Source organism: Medicago truncatula, chromosome 2 (genome assembly GCF_003473485.1).
Source record: "Medicago truncatula cultivar Jemalong A17 chromosome 2, MtrunA17r5.0-ANR, whole genome shotgun sequence".
Taxonomy (NCBI): Eukaryota; Viridiplantae; Streptophyta; class Magnoliopsida; order Fabales; family Fabaceae; genus Medicago; species Medicago truncatula.
The window spans coordinates 34466034-34485351 of NC_053043.1; the positions used below are offsets into that span (position 1 = coordinate 34466034).

General features: G+C 35.7%; 1 protein-coding gene across 1 annotated transcript; it reads right to left on the reverse strand.

The window, feature by feature from the left end:
- Window positions 1-13484: 13484 nt before the first annotated feature.
- Window positions 13485-16831, reverse strand: LOC25486996 (sperm-associated antigen 1A). Its single transcript, XM_013608829.3, has 3 exons — window positions 16433-16831; window positions 14853-15041; window positions 13485-14439 (listed from the first exon to the last, which is right to left on the reverse strand). The coding sequence occupies exons 1-3, from the start codon at window positions 16601-16603 to the stop codon at window positions 13966-13968; spliced, it is 834 nt and encodes a 277-aa protein (XP_013464283.2). The 5' UTR covers window positions 16604-16831; the 3' UTR covers window positions 13485-13965.
- Window positions 16832-19318: the final 2487 nt, after the last annotated feature.

Sequence of the window (19318 nt, forward strand, 5' to 3'; positions counted from 1 at the left end):
CAGCTTCGAAAAGTTGTGAAGGCAGCTTTAATAAACATAAAAGCGATGGCGAGACTCCTGTTGTTAATGTGGTCGAGAAGGCTCTATCCAATTTAGTGGCGTCACGACCGATTGAATGTGAGTCGTCAAATTATGTTGTTGATGAGCAGGGTCTTGATGGGAGTCGGGTTGATCATGGGGTGGATATTTCGGTGGTTGGGGATGGTCAGGCGGTTAATCTTGGTGCTGGTTGTGATGTGTCGGTTAAGAGGAATTTTAGAAGATCTAGGACGGTGTCTTGTCCTCCAAGGGCTGATCGATCAGTTGTGTCTGGGCCGTGGAGTTTGGAATGGTTGAGTGATCAACATCATAGTGAGGCAGGGGTCGTATCGTCATCCCGAAAATGTGTTAAGCGTGGGGTTAGGCCTTTAGGAAGAAATCGTCTGGTAGTAGATTTTCCTCAGAAACGTAAGAAAGTGAATGGGGTGTTGAGGCATTCAGTGCATAGTTTGAAAAAAGTGGCTAGGCTTCCTGTGAAAGACCGTTCTACGGTTATGCATATCTTAAAGAAAAGTGAACGGAAGTTTCAAGGATCGTCTAAACTGAAAAAAGCGGTGTCGATGATTTCTAAAGAGGTGTCCGATGGTAGTTCTTCTTCTAACTCGCTGACTGATGATTGGAAGAATTGGGTGGTTATGCATGGGAGCGAGAAGGTGGTGAGGGAAGATGTTATGAATTTAGGTGAATCTATAGGTGTCCGTTTTAATGGGTCTCATAATTTGTTTGGTGTTTTGGCTAAGAAAGGAAAAGGGAAGAAGTTAGATGTGTTTGAGGGGAAGGGAGAGTCGAGGGGATCAGGTAAGAATGCTTAGTAGGTGGTGTAGGCGAAGGGGTTCAGGGAGAGAGTGTGGGAGATGAAGTTGGTGTCTTGGAATGTTAGGGGGTTAGGAGGGCTTGAAAAGAAAAAGGAGGTTCGCTCGTTGGTGAAGGAGAAGCGTCCTTGGTTTTTATGCCTTCAGGAAACTAAATTAGGTAGGTGTGATGTTGGTTTGAGTCTAGCGGTGTGGGAGGGTCAGTCGGTTGCGTTCTCGTTTCGTCCGTCTCTAGGGGCTTCTGGTGGGTTGTTGACTTTATGGGATTCGACGGAGGTTGAGGTGTGGTCCTCAAGCAGTTTTGATCATGTTCTTAGCATTCATGGCCGTTTTATTTCTACTGATGAGGAGTTTTACTTGTTTAATGTTTACGCCCCCTGTTTTAGTAATGACAGACAGGTTTTATGGGACTCTTTGTCGAGTCGTCTTCAAGCGCTGCGGGGTAAAAAGGTGTGTGTGTGTGGGGACTTTAATGCGGTTAGGACCAGGGAAGAAAGACGTTCCGTGAGTGCTTCTGGAGGAGTGTGGGATTTTGAAGCTTTTAACCAGTTCATAGGTGAAAATGCGTTGGTTGACTTGCCGTTGTGTGGCCGAAATTTTACCTGGTTTAAAGGAGATGGTAAGTCGATGAGTCGCATTGACCGGTTTTTGTTGTCTGAAGACTGGTGCTTAGTGTGGCCAAATTGTATTCAAGTCGCTCATTTGCGAGGTTTATCTGACCACTGTCCTTTGATTCTGTCGGTGGATGAAGAAAATTGGGGTCCGCGTCCGTCTCGCTTCCTTAAATGCTGGTCCGATAATCCAGGTTATAAGGAATTTGTGAGGAGTAAATGGAGTTCTTTTCAAGTGGAGGGGTGGGGCAGGTTTGTGTTAAAAGAAAAGTTCAAATTAATCAAAATGGCTTTGAAAAATTGGCATGTGTCTCACGCGCAAAATTTACCAGCGAAAATTGCAGCTTTGAAAGAGAGATTGGGGGTTTTAGATGGTAGAGGAGAATGTTACGAGATGTCTGATGATGACTGTAAAGAGTTGCATGATGTTTCGGCTAACCTGCATTCCTTGGCTAGGCTAAATACTAGTATATGTTGGCAACAATCGAGGAATCAATGGCTTCGTGAAGGCGATGCAAATTCTAAGTATTTTCATTCTATTTTGTCTTCGCGTCGACGCCGTAACGCTATTTGCTCTGTTCTGGTTAACGGTGAGAGGATTGAAGGGGTTCATCCAGTTAGACAGGCGGTGTTCAATCATTTTTCGCAACATTTTAAGGCGCATGATGTGGAGAGACCTAGTATTTCTAATCTTCAGTTTCGAACTTTGTCGGTGGGGGAGGGAGGTAGTCTTATTAAACCTTTTTCTGAGGGGGAAGTTAAGGAGGCTATTTGGGATTGTGATAGTTTTAAAAGTCCAGGTCCGGATGGAGTCAGTTTTGGTTTTATAAAAGAATTCTGGAATGAGCTGAAAGGTGATGTGATGAGGTTTGTTTCTGAGTTTCATAGAAATGGTAAGTTGGCTAAAGGTATTAATGCTACTTTCATCGTTCTTATTCCGAAGGTGGATAATCCTCAGAGGTTAAACGATTTTCGTCCGATATCCTTGGTGGGAAGTATGTATAAAATTTTAGCAAAGTTGTTAGCCAACAGATTGAGGTTGGTGATGAGTAGTGTGGTGTCGGAGACGCAGTCTGCTTTTGTTAAAAATCGTCAAATTCTGGACGGTATCCTTATTGCCAATGAGGTTGTTGATGAGGCACACAAGTCTAAGAAGGAGCTTATGTTATTTAAAGTGGATTTTGAAAAAGCCTATGATTCTGTTGACTGGGACTACTTGGATTCGGTTATGAAAGCCATGTCTTTTCCGGTTTTGTGGCGGAAGTGGATCCGTGAGTGTGTGAGTACTGTCACTGCTGCTGTTCTTGTTAATGGCAGCCCTACTGATGAGTTTCATTTTCAGAGAGGTTTAAGGCAGGGGGATCCTTTGTCCCCTTTTTTGTTTTTGCTTGCGGCTGAAGGACTCAATATTTTGATGAAAGCTATGGTCGAGAATAATTTTTTCAAGGGGTTTTTGGTTGGTTCGCTTAATCAGGCCGAGGTGACGCATCTTCAATTTGCGGATGATACTCTGTTATTAGGAGAAAAAAGTTGGGCTAATGTGAGGGCTCTTCGAACTGTTCTTGTTTTATTTGAATCTTTGTCTGGATTGAAAGTGAATTTTAATAAAAGCTTGTTGGTGGGTATTAATATTTCTGATTCGTGGTTGTTTGAGGCAGCGTCGATGTTGAGTTGTAAAGTGGGTAAAGTTCCTTTTTTGTACCTAGGCCTGCCTATAGGTGGTAATCCGCGGAGACTTCAGTTTTGGGAACCGATCGTAAATCGCATTAAATCTAGACTGTCGGGTTGGCATAGTAGGTTTCTCTCTTTTGGTGGACGTTTGATTCTCCTAAAATCAGTTCTGACATCTCTGCCTGTCTATGCTCTTTCTTTCTTCAAAGCTCCAGCAGGTATAATCTCTTCCATTGAATCTTTATTGAATAATTTTTTTTGGGGTGGGAGTGAGGATTGTAGAAAAATTACTTGGATAGGTTGGGATTCTTTGTGTTCAAAAAAGGAGTTTGGAGGTTTGGGGGTTAGGCGATTGAAGGAGTTTAATATTGCTTTACTAGGTAAATGGTGTTGGAGGATGTTAGTCGATAGAGAAGGGTTGTGGTATCAGGTTTTAGTCGCTCGTTATGGCGAAGTAGGTGGGAGGTTGGAGGTGGGGGGCCGGAGTGTTTCTTTGTGGTGGCGGGAGGTAGGTAGGATTCGTGATGGCGTCGGTGACACAGGTGGAGGTTGGTTCGGTGATAGTGTTAGACGGAGGGTGGGAGATGGTACGTCGACGTTGTTCTGGTCGCATAGGTGGATTGGAGGTACTCCTCTTTGCGTGCGGTTTCCCCGCTTGTTTGACTTAGCAGAGAATAAAACCATTACGGTGGCATCTTTGTTCTCTTCGGGTACGGAGCAGGATGGGGAGGGGTGGAGTTGGAGGCGTAGACTGTGGGCTTGGGAGGAGCTTTTACTAGAGGAGTGTAGGGCGTTACTATTTGATATCTCTTTGATTCCTAATGTTTCAGATGTTTGGGAGTGGCTTCCAGATAATGCAGAGGGGTACTCTGTGAGAGGTGCCTATGATTTGTTGACGCTTGGGGATGATTCTCATATGGGTTTACCTTTTCAGTTGGTGTGGCATCCTCAGGTTCCTTTGAAGGTTTCAGTTTTTGCGTGGCGGCTTATCCGGGATCGATTACCTACGAAAGCTAATCTGGCGATTCGTGGTGTTGTCCCCGCGGATGATATCTTCTGTGTTTCTGGTTGTGGTCACGTGGAGACAGCTGCTCATTTATTTTTATCTTGTACTACTTTTGCATCTTTGTGGCAGCAGGTGCGCGATTGGATTGGTTTTTTAGGAGTGGACTCTAACATCATTACAGATCATCTGGTGCAGTTTACTCATTTGGCAGGTGTTGGTAAAGCAAAAAGATCGTTCTTGCAGCTTATTTGGTTGTTGTGTGCTTGGGTTTTGTGGAATGAACGTAACAACCGTCTTTTCAATAATTCTATTAATATTGTCCCTCAATTGTTAGATAAAGTTAAATTGTTATCTTTGGGGTGGCTGAAAGCTAAAAAGGTTGTATTTGTCTATGGTACGCAGAGATGGTGGTCAGATCCTTTTGCTTGTTTGGGTTTGACTATCTAGTGTAATCTCTCTTTTGTTGTGTTCTTTAACTCTTGTAACTTTTAGTGGTATCCTAGGCATACCTTGTGCTTGGATATTGCTGTGTGGTGTGTTATATAATTTCATTTTGATTTCTTCAACAAAAAAAAAATCAGGGGTAAAAAATTCTTTTAAATAATAAGTAGTACACCTTAAAAATTGTGACATTTTCTTATACATATGACCAAATTTATTTTTTTTGAAAGTTTTCTTATATTATACTCCCTTTATTTCACAATACATATCCTTTTAGAAAATAATTTTGTTTCACTTTCAAGTTTCAAGGCCACATTAATTATTGATTTGTCAATAATACCCTTGCCTAATTATTGTAAAGAGAAAAATAATAGAATACAATAGGGTAAATTACACTCACCTTCCTTGAGGTTTCTTTAAACAACACAGAGACCCCCTCTAGTTTCTAAAAAAACAGTCACCTTCCCTGTAAAATAACACTGTTAGCCTAAAACGTTCCAGCTTTCTTCTTTTTGAACAATTCTGGTTTATTCTTATTCAACTGCAGCACAACTCTATTGATCCTTGTATTGTTTTTCTACCTTGTCCAAGGTCTACGATTCATTCCTACTCCACGTTGATGCAGACGAATGAGAAAGGGTGATTTTGCAATTAGCTTATAAGTTAAAATCTTTGTCCAAATTTTATTTTATCTACTTCCCACCGCTAGAAGATGATTATCTTCTCCATTTTCAACATTTATTACTCTGGCTATCAAAATCACAGAGCAATACTCTAATGTTAAATGATTAAAAAACAAATAAAAAACAAATATAATATTTTTCTCACTATAAAAAAAGGGCGTGGGTGAAAATTGATTAGGAGTTGACCCTTCCTCAATTTGTATTCCACAAATTTCCACAATAGCCAAGAAGTCTAATGTTAACTGAACATCAACGCCGTCAACAAATAAGGGAGGTCAATATTCATTTCTAAACTAGAGGGGGTTTGTGTGTTATTTAAAGAAACCTCAAGGAATGTGTTATGTGAGTGTGATTTGCCCAATACAATAATAAATGGTTAAGGGTATTATAATAACAATTATTTGCTTGAAGATATTGGTCAAAGACTTTTAGTCAAAGATTTTTAGTCAAAGATTTTTTTGCTTGAAGACATTGGTCAAAGATAATGTCATAGTAGTAAAGTCAAATAAATGCATTTTTGATTGTTGTTGAAGGAAATTCATATATATACATAACTTGTGTCACTATACTCTCAAACCTCTAGTAATAATGTCTCGTTTTTCAGTTTTGACGCTTATTTTCTTTTATCTTTCTTATTTCATTTATTTTTCTCATGCTTCGAAAAAAGGTTTAAGTGTTGAAATGATTCACCGTGACTCCTCAAAATCACCCCTATACCATCCCGCAGTAACAAAATTTGAAAGAGCTTATAATGTTGTGCATCGTTCAATCAATCGTGTCAATTACTTCACCAAAGAATTCTCTCTCAATAAAAATCAACCTGTATCAACTTTAACCCCAGAATTAGGTGAGTATCTCATTAGTTACTCAGTTGGTACCCCACCCTTTAAAGTTTACGGTTTTATGGATACAGGTAGTAACATAGTTTGGCTTCAATGCCAGCCTTGTCATACATGTTTCAATCAAACCTCTCCTATATTTAATCCTTCAAAATCTTCAAGTTACAAAAATATTCCCTGCACTTCTAGTACATGTAAAGATACAAATGAGACACATATCTCTTGTTCCAATGGCGGAGATGTTTGTGAATATTCTATTACATATGGTGGTGATGCAAAGTCACAAGGGGATCTTAGTAATGATAGTTTAACATTAGATTCCACCTCAGGATCTAGTGTCTTATTTCCTAACATTGTGATAGGATGTGGACACATCAATGTACTACAAGATAACAGTCAAAGCTCGGGTGTAGTTGGAATGGGAAGGGGACCAATGTCGCTTATAAAACAAGTAAGCTCGTCGTCAGTTGGTAGCAAATTCTCTTACTGTTTGATTCCTTATAATAGTGATTCTAACTCATCTAGCAAACTTATTTTTGGAGAAGATGTTGTTGTTTCTGGTGAAATGGTTGTTTCAACTCCTATGGTCAAAGTCAATGGTCAAGAAAACTATTATTTTCTAACATTAGAAGCATTTAGTGTAGGAAACAATAGAATAGAATATGGAGAAAGATCAAATGCTTCTACTCAGAACATCCTAATTGACTCAGGTACACCGCTTACTAGGTTGCCAAATCTTTTTTTGTCTAAGTTTGTATCATATGTGGCACAAGAGATTAAACTACCACGTATCGAACCTCCTGATCATCATTTAAGCCTCTGCTATAATACCACTGGGAAACAACTAAATGTTCCTGACATTACTGCACATTTTAATGGTGCAGATGTTAAGCTAAATTCTAATGGAACATTTTTTCCATTTGAAGAGGGGATTATGTGCTTTGGTTTCATCTCATCTAACGGCCTTGAAATATTTGGGAACATAGCTCAAAATAACTTGTTAATTGGCTATGACCTAGAAAAAGAAATTATCTCTTTTAAGCCTACTGATTGCACCAAGTATTGATTCAGTGTAAACGTGCTTTACCTAAATTATTTGGTAATAATAATAATAATTGCTTATTTTAACATCTTAGTTTTCCATTGTATTTTATCTTTTCTTAACAAGCAAAACTTTATTAATCACTACTACTCATACCACAAAAAAGAAAGTGACAAAAAATATACAATCACGATTTAGATGTTATATAACAACATTCTGCCTCTAATTAACTTGTATAAACAATATCACAGTCTTCGTTTTTCTTATACCATGAGAACCGTTTTGCTCAAAAATATATGTCAAATGTTCAAAGTTCAAACATGTGATAACATATGAGAAATTTGATCCTTAGTTTAGACAACAGTCCATCTTGTAACGGAACACAATATACTAGTAGAAATAACACTCATCATGAAATTTTTTAAAAACCTAAAATTGGTCATACTTATAATTCCATTATATTTATCAATTCGATGCATGAAACAAAGCATCAAAGAAAGGAGAATTATTTATTCACTAGGTCATATTACTATATGCCTCTTAATTGTTTAGTTTTATTATAAGTAGGGTTAATGGTGTTTTAATTTATCCCTGTAATATAGGTCATTTTTTATTTTTCTCCTGTAAAGTTTTTTTTTATTTACCCCCGTAAAAAACAATTGTTTTGGAATACCCCTAATAGGTCATTCAAAAACAAAAATTTCTGCAAAAAAAAAAAAAAAGGTTTTTGAATGACCTATTAGGGGGTATTCCAAAACAAACAAAAAAATTTACAAGGGGAAAAAAAATGACCTAAGGGGTATAGTCATTTTGTTATATAAGTAACGATTGACAAAACCATTTTGACAGAATTCTTAGTAATCACCAATTTAACAGGTGGTAATGCATTTGACTTTTTAAAGACCCATGTTACAAAACAATAAGGATGATGAAATGTTTTTTGAAAAGAAAAAAAATACAACTACACAAGCAGCCATATAAAACGTGTAACATAGTCCAACTATACTTGATGAATCATTTTGTGATATATGCAAAGTATGTAAACTAATGCTAAGATGTTTGCACATTGGTATCATTAAATGTGTAAAGTCATATAAATATTAACAAGAGCCAAAGGCAGTCATTAGGACATGTTGGTGTATACCTCCCAACCCATGTCTTTTCACATGGACAGTTATATGTGGTTGTTTCCAGAGTTACATCCAGAGAAGAGTTGAAAATACTGATAACTGACGAAGATGGTGAGGATACAAATGAGACGTCCAACGTCATCTATGAAGAAGTGTTTCGAAATGTTCGATATGTATCCATCTAATATATGTTGTTTTAAGACATTTCAAGAATTCTTACTGTCGTATGTAGTATTGGATGCATAATATTTTCAAAAAATCTATATTTTTCATCGTCCAGCTCATAAGACCCGTGCATCGCACGGGTCGTCAATCTAGTATTGATTACTATTACTATTAAAAAAATCATAGTAATTATGTGCTAAATGTAACACTCTGTTTTTCCAACTTAAAAATTTTAAACATATAATCAGAGTAATCAACACATAAACGGAATGCTACACTTCTAAAATCGTAAACGAGATAATTAACTAATTATCCTTCAACATAAATCATCAACATATTAGCAGCGGATTAAATTCTTCATCATAAATAAAGTCTTGGCACGCAGGCCTCATCAAAATATCTCATAAATTCAGTTAAACAGCTTATTGATAAATCAAATACGTAAAGGAACAAGAAATAGCCACAAAAGATCTCATCCTATTACGTATCAGAGCACCTAAAAGAACACAGTGAGGGATAACCACTCACGACAGCAACACCAGCTACTTAAACTTGATCACCTACAAATTACTCATACGAAGAGCAACATTTCCAAGCAGAAGGGGTAAGATTTCACAAAACAATAATATTAAGCATATAATTCAACAATTATATTTAACAACATGAAAACATCAATATATTCATCATAGATAATAATGTATCATTTATCACTTCATTCATAGTTCATATAAACAATCACAACTTCACAACTTATCATCTTTGACTCGACAAATGCGACTATGCAACTTAGACCTCTTATATGCATGTGGTACGTACCAATCAACGTAATAAGTATTAATATACTTCCAGGGCATCAAGCCCCCAACATAATTGAGCTAAAGCTCCAGGGCATCAAGCCCCCATCGTGGTGAGCAAAGGCTCCAGGGCATCAAGCCCCCAACAATGAATGCTAATGCATTGACACATCATCTTAACAACTTAGAACAACATCATCTTATAAGTCCAATAATTTGGAAAATCATCATCATCAACTTAGACCGACTCATGCAACTTAGTTAAATAACAAACAGCAACATAGGCAGTATGCAAAATCATCATGATATAACAATATCGAATGCAAATCAACAACATCTCAAATATCAACTTAATTCATAAAATGTATATACAATTATATACCATTAACAACAACAATAGATCATATTAAATTAGGCTTACTAAAACAACAACAGCAAGATAAACAACTTAGTTTCTAACCTCTAAGATCAACTCACATCAACTCGTGCGACAAGGATCGCATTTAACCTAAACAAGGCATTATGTAACACAAGTACTTGCGAGGCGAGAGCCTCTACTCGCCATGGCGAGTTCAGGTTCAGTTCACAAAATTTTATTCTAAAATCTTTACAGGTTCAATCTCATTCTCCAATCTTTCCTAATTATTATTAGACATGTTCAGGCACTCAAAAGCATCTACAATAGCTATTTTCTTCATATTATCCACATGTGCATATCTAGCCATGTCGAGCACAGTGGTGAAATCATCTATTGCTGCTAAAACAAAACACGAGCAATGGATGAAAGATTTCAAGCGTGTGATGCTGAGAAGGAGAAACAGTTCAAGATTTTTGCAGAAAAATTGGAATATGTAGAGAGGTTCAACCGTGATGGAAATGAGACTTATAAGTTGGGTCTGAATCAGTAGGATCTCCTTGACATATGAACCGGATGGTTAACACAGTATACACACGCATATTGATAAGATATCAAAATTTCTCACTCATAAAATTATTAAAATTTATATTTATAAAATGATTCGTGTTTTTTTTTTTTTTAAATGTATGACCTTTTTTTAGGAAAAAATATATCATGTTTTTAATAATATATAATTTTTATATTTAATATAGTTGCATCATAAACTCTAAAAAAGGGGAGCAGCCTTAAAATAAAAGAAAAAGGGAGCAACAACAATGCAACCCTGCGAACGCACAATTGTTTTAGTAGCTCATGTAAAAAATATAAATATATGTCATTGAAGATATAAAAAAATATTGGAATATTTGATCACCTAGTTGTATTAGAAACACTTAATCCAAGACATTATAATTGTTTTAAGTTCTTTCGAGCAGGGTTTACCCAAGCTATAGGTAAATTAGGCCTTTGCTTAAGGCCTCAAAATATTTATTTATTTTTTTTTACTTTTTTTTTTTACCTAATACCTCATATTTATTTATGGAGATAATCATACAAGTGGAAAATGATATACCAATTGATATACCTAGTTGTGTAAAAATCTTGATTCTTTTCCAAATATGTATATTGCTTATGGAATAATGTTAACAATCCATATAACTTTTACGTCTGCTGAAAAATAGATAAGGAACTTTATCTGGAGTGGGGACACTGAAAAAAGGAAATTGATCACAGTCTCTTGGAATAAAACCTGTAGACCTCTTTCTCAGGGTTTAAACATCAGATCACTCTCTTCCCTTAATGAAGCTTCAAATCTTAAACTTTGCTAGGACTTCAGAAATTCAACTCAAGCTTGGGCTTTGCTTCTGCAAGGTAGAGTTCTTAGAAACAAAAGAGCAATCTCTCATCACATTCAATTTTCAATATGGAGCAGCATAAAAGGCGAATTTGACAATACAAACACTCATTCCAGCTGGTTGATTGGCACAGGGGAAACGGTGAACTTCATTTCTCAAAACCTCACTTATAAACAGCTCAGGATTGCACATCTGAAACGTGAACATAAATGACGGGTGGCCCGATAACGGAAATCTGACAACAGGTGACCCAAAGAATCGTGAACCAGGCTCTGATACCATCTTAGAAATCGTGGTTGGGCCTAACACAACTCCACAAAACCGGCTTGTGAGGTGAGGATTGCCCCCACTTATAAACAAATTGTTAGGCCAATTCCTAACCGATGTGGGACTCTTAACAGTTTATTCCTCCAATGGTGCATAATGTTTTTCCCACACTGACTTTACTTGTGCAACAAATCTCAATTCCTGCAGAAGTTAGACAAGATAAGTTGATCTGGTCTAGAAATGATACTGGTGTGCTTTCTTTTAAAGAGGCTTTTTTATTCAAATCTCAGGCTACTAACAACTTACACTGGGCTACTACCATTTGGAGTAAAGATGTTCCTCCCTCCAAATCCCTGCTTTGTTGGAGATTGATGCACAACAAGATTTCTACAGATGAGAACCTTTTATCCAGAGGTTGTGCATTGCCTTCAATGTGTTTAAACTGTAACAAAACTTTTGAATCTTCCTTTCATTTGTTCTTTGAATGTGATTTTGCTCGCAAGCTTTGGTGTTGGTTTGCGGGGATCCTAAATATAAACATTTCAGTTTGCCTCTTTGGAAGACATATGGAAACTTTGTGACAGGAATTGATCCCCTCAATGCAAGGTAGTGGTAAAGTCTTGCATTGTGCATAACATCATTGCCATTTGGTATAGGAGAAATCAAATGAGATTCAATGATAAGCATATTCATGGGAAGGTTATCATTAATGTAATAATTTCTTCTGTTTATTTATCTGGTAGTAAAACAAATAAAACCTCAGGAAGAGACATTAGAGAATTTACTATCTTGAAGTGTTTCAAGGTTATCTGGATCAAGGTGAACACAGATGATGCTGCTACTAAAAACACTTTGAATGTTTCTGCAGGAGGAATTTTTAGGGATAGAAATGGTGTTTGTATTGGTTTCTATGCTCAAAATTTAGGGACTGTTAATGCTTTTTGTGCTGAGCTAGTTGCTGCCATGCTGGCTATGGAAATCGCTCAAAGAAAGGGTTACACTTCTTTATGGCTTTAAACTGATTCACAACTAGTTTGTTTAGCTCTAAGATCTTCTCTGACTATGCCCTGGACTTTAAGGAATAGATGGTTAAACTGCATGGCTTTTGTAAGTAGTATTAATTTTAGCTTCTCTCATGTCTACAGAGAGAGGAATGCTTGTGTTGATGGATTAGCTAACAATGTCCCTGATAACATTAGGGGGGTACATTAGGAATTGGATGGGTTTACCTAATTATAGGTTTGTATATTGTTAAAAGGTTTGGCCTTGTCCCCCTTTTCTTATTTGTTAAAATTGGAATGGTTTGATTTTATCAATATACAATCAAACCATTCCAATTTTAAAGCTTTTATTGAGGGACCAGACTTTAATGTCTTTTTAGATAAACATGGGGATTTCAAAGGCATCATAATAAAATACTGACATCCCAAAGATTCAACAATCATCGCCAACATCAACCTAATAATAATAATAAAATAAAGAAAAAAGAGAATAAGAAAATACAAGGTTCGACTCAATTTGCAGGTTTGGTAGACAATCGCAGAATGAAAGAGGTTCGACTCAATGTTATTTGGTTTGCGTGTATTTGAATTTTGTGGAAAGGTTGTAATGAGATGATTTTCAATAATACAAACGAATCGACGGATAATTGGATAGAAGATATAATGATTTTGTCTTGTAAATGGATAAAAGTCAAGGTGATTGAGTTCAATTATTCGTCAAGTCAATGGATTTTAAATCCATTGGAGTGCTTGTGATTTGCTGGTTTCCAGCCCTTTTGAGAGTATTGGCCGAAAGCTTCTGTTTCATTGGCGATATCAGCGCAAGGTGTTTTTATATACCGAAGCTTCTCTACAGCTTATTTGATGAAGGTTATGAGGTCTTATCAGACTCTCATAGGCTAGGCATCAAAGAGGAATAGCGAAACTATAACTATTATCGTAGGATTCAAGCACACGAGGTAAAAGAAACATTGAAAATGATTAGTAATTGCAAGGCAATTGAGTCAGACAGTATACCAATTCAAGTGTGGAAAAGTCTCGAAGATAGAAGAATTGTGTGGTTCACCGAACTTTTTAATAAGATTATGAAGACAGAAAATATTGGATGATTGGAGAAGAAGCACTTTAATTCTAATATATATGAACAAGGGGGTATACAAAATTGCACGAATTATAGAGAAATTAAACTAATATTTTATTAAAATTATTATTATTATACAATAAAAAAGCATGAAGAAAAAACCATATATTTGTCAAAAAATAAATAACCAGTTGTCTCACAATGTGATGTAATGGTATTCATCACGAGTTGAGATTTCTATAAGAGAAGTGAAGATGTTCATTAGTACACTTGAGATATAAATGCACATATATTTATAACTTTACTAATAGACATCTCCATTTCTTTTAAGAAATAAATAGAATCTCAAATCCATTGAGCACCATATATGGGCCTCAGCAGGCATGGTGATAAACTTGCTATTCACAAAATATGCAAACTAACTAAAATGTGAATGTTGGTAGCTTCGGAGGGAATCCACGTTGACAGCCAAATCATCAGGTAGAAGTACTTCCCCTAGGATTCGTAGATCTTCAAGTTGATAACATGATTGAGCTATTTCAACCAGTCCATTCTTGTCCATCAGAGGTCACGGTTTATGTTCACAAGGGACCAAAACAGCCATTTCTAGGTACCTCATATTAGAAACCTCTCATTTCACAGGACGTACACCAATTGTTTTTACACGAAAACGGTACTGTGGTAAAGATTCATCATCTTCATCCTCATCTTCACTAGAATCATCTTCTACATTGTCCCACCGAGCGTAGTCCAAAGCTGAATGTCCTTTTGGTTTTGGAATTGTTGTCCATGCTTTGGATTGTTGCTTGGATGATTCCTTGTTTTGTGCTTTAGGAACTGTATGCTCTGTCGTCGACCTACAAGTCTCATAGTTTTGGTCACTTCCCAATTTGGATGAAAACCTGGGGTCTGTTTGTTTTGGACCACATTCAATATTGATAACACCTTTGCCAAGCTGACCCTTTAGATCTTTCCTAACATTAGAAGCTGCTGCATGTTTCTGTCCCATTTCTTCCTTCCTTTCCTCTCTTTCTAGCATCGCCTTGTCCATCTCATCTTCATGTTCCTCGAACTCCTCTTCTGACTCTGGTATTGGAGCAAGTGACTTTCCTTGAGCAATGAAAAATAGCATCATTTCTTAGCAACACAGCTGACAAAGTATATTCATTGCAAGAACAAAATTCTAGGTCAAATTTACAAGGTTAGTGCATCTTTTTTCTCTACCTTCTTTTTATTCACCTACTTCTACTTTTCCTCTCTTCATTTCACATATATATTTTAAATATTGAATACAACACTTTTTAACAAACATATAACATTTGTTTATTTTTGAACTTTAACTATTTAACATGTTGCACTTAATGAGTGTTCCCACTATCAACAGGATGAAAAAGGGCATGGGAAATAAAAGAAAAAAAAAACTAAAACACTTATGAGTCATTTATGAGTAATCTCCCAGATCCTTCAAATCTATCTAGTATAATGCATGCAACTGAAATGAAAGGAACAACATCATACCAACTGTGTCTTCAAGCGAGCATGAAGATTTTGATAGACTTCTGAGGATGGATTCAACTCCAAGAGTCTGTTGACATCAAAAAGTGCTGAATGGTACTCCTTCAGTGTCACCAGAGTTTGAGCCCTCAGCATCAATGCTCCACTGTGATTGCTATCAAGCTCAAGCACCGAAGTACATTCTTCTGCTGCCTGAAATGATAGTAAGCATCATTGCTTGCAACGTATAAAACTAACTATTAGACTGCATATCTTTCATCAAAAGCTTACAACTAGGAAGAGAACCGGACAAGAAAGGGTCTCATTTCAAAGTAAGAAATCCCAACAAAAATTTCTCATTTTACTATGCTTGACTTGGATAAGATAGAGGCTTAGAGCTAAAAAGGGGTTCCAAAAAATACGGCAATAGCAGTGAATTTGTATGCAAGCACCAATTCGCAGGAGAGAACAGAGAGGATCAGAATACTGTATTATGTTTCTATGATCACAATTCGCAGGTCTAAATAAATCCCAACCATTGTCACACAAAATGGATAAGAAATGATCATGATTATAGAATGAGACTATAAACTAATAAGATTAATAATTCAGCATCAACAAAGCAGCCAATTTGTTACAAATACAAATCATAGATCCTATCCTTCTACAGATCTACAAGAAAACAAACAAATTAGATTCAACTAAGCAATTTTCCGTTCACATTTCACAACCCATAATCTGAATTCTGAACAAAATTGCAAACTATTTCACCAACTAATCTAAATCATTAGAATTCATAAAATATCATAAAAGAGAATTGCTAAATACTACAAAGGGTCAACCCACGAATTTCAAGAATGCTTACTTGCCGTGTTTTTAATTAAGGAATAAAATTTTAATTCCGCATTTGGCGGAATATGGGATGGGTGGGCATACAAAACTATGAAGCACGAATATGGACACGGACACCAGACACGACACGGACACTAACACGTCAACACCGTTAATAATTTGATAAAATCACATAATTCAGTGTAATTATGTGTCGGTGGTGCCGTGTTGGTGTCGGACACGTGTCCGACACTGGGACACGGCTAATTCGAGGAGCGTCAGTGCTTCATAGATACAAAATAAGCCTTCTTTTTTTTTTTACTCTTTCGTAGGTTTTATCATTTTTCATGATAAAAATATCTTAACCTTGTTAGGAATATTCATAAAACCAGAACTCTGATAGTTCCAATAATCCTTAAACAATACCGAAAAGTCCCTCCCTCTCGAACAATAATTTCTTTTTTCCTGTCTTAACCCTCTGATTCCCGATAAAAGGGGCTAATAACTTATTGTGTCGAAGATAAGTAAAGTCTAACAACAAATTGTTTCAATCAGAGATCAAACTTGCATGCACCGAGTCAAACTCATTAACCACTCAAGTGTAACCGAAGCTCAATAATACAATACTCACAATCACACACAGAATTAATCAAATAGTTCAGAAAAGGTAAAATTTATAGTTTCAATTTCATTTCTCGAATAATGCTAAAAAACTAATTCATTCAAAAAAATTGAACAAAGAATAGTGAAAGAATAATAACAAGAAAACGAACCTTTTTAAAATCATGAAGCTTAAGAAAACAAGCAGCACGATTACTATGCAAAGCGATCTTCTGAGGATTCGTCTTTGCCATAACAATAGCGTCCGTGTAAAACGCTAACGCCTCTTTGTAGAGTCCGTCACGGTACATCTGGTGACCGCGTTCGATCTTGTTCGTCGCCATTGATTTTCGAATTGGAGCATAAACGTGTAAGGAGAATTTGAATTTGTTTGGACTGTTATGTTTAACGAAATAAATGAGATTCGTTGAGATGAATTTGAAATTTATAGCTTTAGCTTAGTGACAGCTTGTAGAGAGAGAGAGAGAGAGAGGAATGGAGTGAGATGATGAGGAAGGAGTTGGAAGTGATTTGGTTGTTTGGGTAATTATTGTGCTCTTCGTTGGAACGCGCGTTTGCCTCCTTCTTGTCTTTCAATTTTTTTTTAATCAAGTGGTGTGGTACATTTTTGTTTTCATAGATAAAATAAATGATATTCATTGATTTAAGTTGATAAAGTATATCGTTCAAATACAAATTTAAAATCGTTAAAATGGAAGATCAAAATAAACATTGCACTTAGACGGAAGATAAAAAATACACTGCATAAAGACGAGAGATCAAAAAAATAGAGTCGTTCAAACACGACGAAATCAAAAAAAATAAACAATAAGAATGAGAATATGGGAAGATCCCTTATTCAACTAAAAAAGAAAGAAAAACAATTTGAAGGGATGATATTGGGTCAAAATTGACCCTTCGGAAAAAGTAGTTGTTGGTTCTCTAGTATGATCTTCGAAAACATCTAATCAAAAGATATTTGACACTATTTTATCTATGTTTTTGAGTCGTTTTATTAGAGTTTGATATCAATTTAGAGACGTTTTAAAGGAGTTGTTTATGGTTGAAGGAATATTTTATATTGTTTTCATTTAACCCCATGCAATTCTATTTCTTCCTAAAACCGACAACTACATAGGTGTTCTGGGTCATTTTAGTGATAAATCATGTAAATCAGAAAATCAAGACATCACATAGAGTTATGGAGGCAAGAGAATGAATATCAAAGGAGTTCCATAAGGATTTTAAAAGGCAATACAATGTGAGAGAATAATATCATAAGTGCCAAGATGAAAGCATGGGGAAGATCACTCAAAAAACGAAGAAAAATGGCACTTTTCGACCAACTTGTTGCTCTATGTACCCATGGGTATGCCGCATGTGCCCCAGGCACATGGAAGTTCCCAGAAGGCACAAAGTTTCAACCCCATGTGCCCCAGACGCATGGTTCCATGTATTTTTGCGTTTTAACTTATTTTTTAAGTTGGATCAAGTGGAAAACCAGTTTAACCCGGTTCTAAGCTTTCCCTTGAAAACACTTTTATTCTTTTAGAAATTGGGAGGTGCAAGGGGAAGGCAAGTAGAAAGGAAACATTAAGGAGCAACTAGAGTTTCCCTAACTCCTCTCTTGAGTATGTTTTATAATTTATTATTGTTTATGTTTTTTATTGCCATGAGAAACTAAACTCCCTTTAATATGGGTTCTAAGATAAATCTTTGTTTATTTGTTTGAAATCATTAATGCAATTTCTTTGTTCAGTTAGAATTGAAGTCTTATTTAACTTTTGATTTATTTTATCTTTATAATTCTTTTGGACCCTTAGGCGCACAAATAAACCTGAATTGTATCTAATAGACCTTAGGCATACTAAGTCAAAGGATTATCTTGTATGATCCTAGGTTATAGTACAATGTCGAATTACCTTTCATTAACCCAAACAATAATTAAAATAGAAAGTTACTTGATTATGTTAATCAGATTAGGGTTTATGAATAAGATATTAGATCATGATTCATCCTTTGAGAACTTACTTGGTATCTCTCTAGTTAAGCAGAATTACCATAAGTAATTCGATTGATATATCACGGTTTCATAATTCAAAATATCGTTTATCAAGTAGTCATAATTAGTATTGAATATTGCATCAATTTGACAAAGAAGATGCAGGGTATTCAGAGAATCCTAATCACCATCTAACCTCTAAATCAAGCATCTTTTATTATCAGCAAACTACTACTTACATTGAGCACACAATTCAAAAGTGAAACCCCTTTAACCCCTTTAATTCATTTCTAGTTTGTATAAGTTAAGTGAATTGCTAAGTTGACGACAATCTCTATCGAGATAATAAAGTTACTATTTTATTATTTCTAATATCATTGGATTCATTCTTTTCATCATTCTTTTATGTGTTTTCTAAATATCCCATTATGAAGTCCATTATTATCTTATATGATGATCTTCCGTGTCTCATTATTATATGTTTTTTACTTGCCATCTAATGTACCTAATTTGCAATATGAAGTACACTTTGATTTCAATTCTAATCTCAAAATTTGATCTTTGACTTTGTAGATGAGATTGCATCTGAACTTTGGGTTGATGCCTTCTTTAAACTTGATATATTTTTGTTTATGAGAATGAAAAAAAAGTTTAGTTTTTATCCCTATCATTTCATATTCTTTCACTTTTGGTAATTTTTTATTTTTATCATTAAATTTATTTCCACCGGCTTTAATTTTGATTTACATTTATATTCAAAAAATTGGAAACAAATTTCAAAATTAAAATAAAAAAACTTAAATTAAAATTAAAACTAAAATAAATTAAAATCAAAACTCCATCTTCATCTTTCTCATTTTCTTCAAAAATCAATTATAGGGTTCTATTTTCCCTAAACTTCTTCCATTTCTCTTCTCCTTCCACAAAACAATGTTATTCCATACTTTGGAGAACAATTTTCAACAACAACCTCTTCTTCATTGGTACTCGATTCGCAGCTAACACGTTTTCACACTCTCGCGGCGGTGGACAAACAGATATATAGGTCCAATTTATG

Excerpts from the sequence above, each read along its gene's own strand:
- LOC25486996 (XM_013608829.3), bottom strand. The coding sequence starts at position 16,603 with ATGGCGACGAACAAGATCGAACGCGGTCACCAGATGTACCGTGACGGA. Across the intron at positions 15,042-16,432 it reads AGCTTCATGATTTTAAAAAG|GCAGCAGAAGAATGTACTTC; the intron begins GTTCGTTTTCTT and ends CTATCATTTCAG. Across the intron at positions 14,440-14,852 it reads CTCGCTTGAAGACACAGTTG|TCACTTGCTCCAATACCAGA; the intron begins GTATGATGTTGT and ends GCTCAAGGAAAG.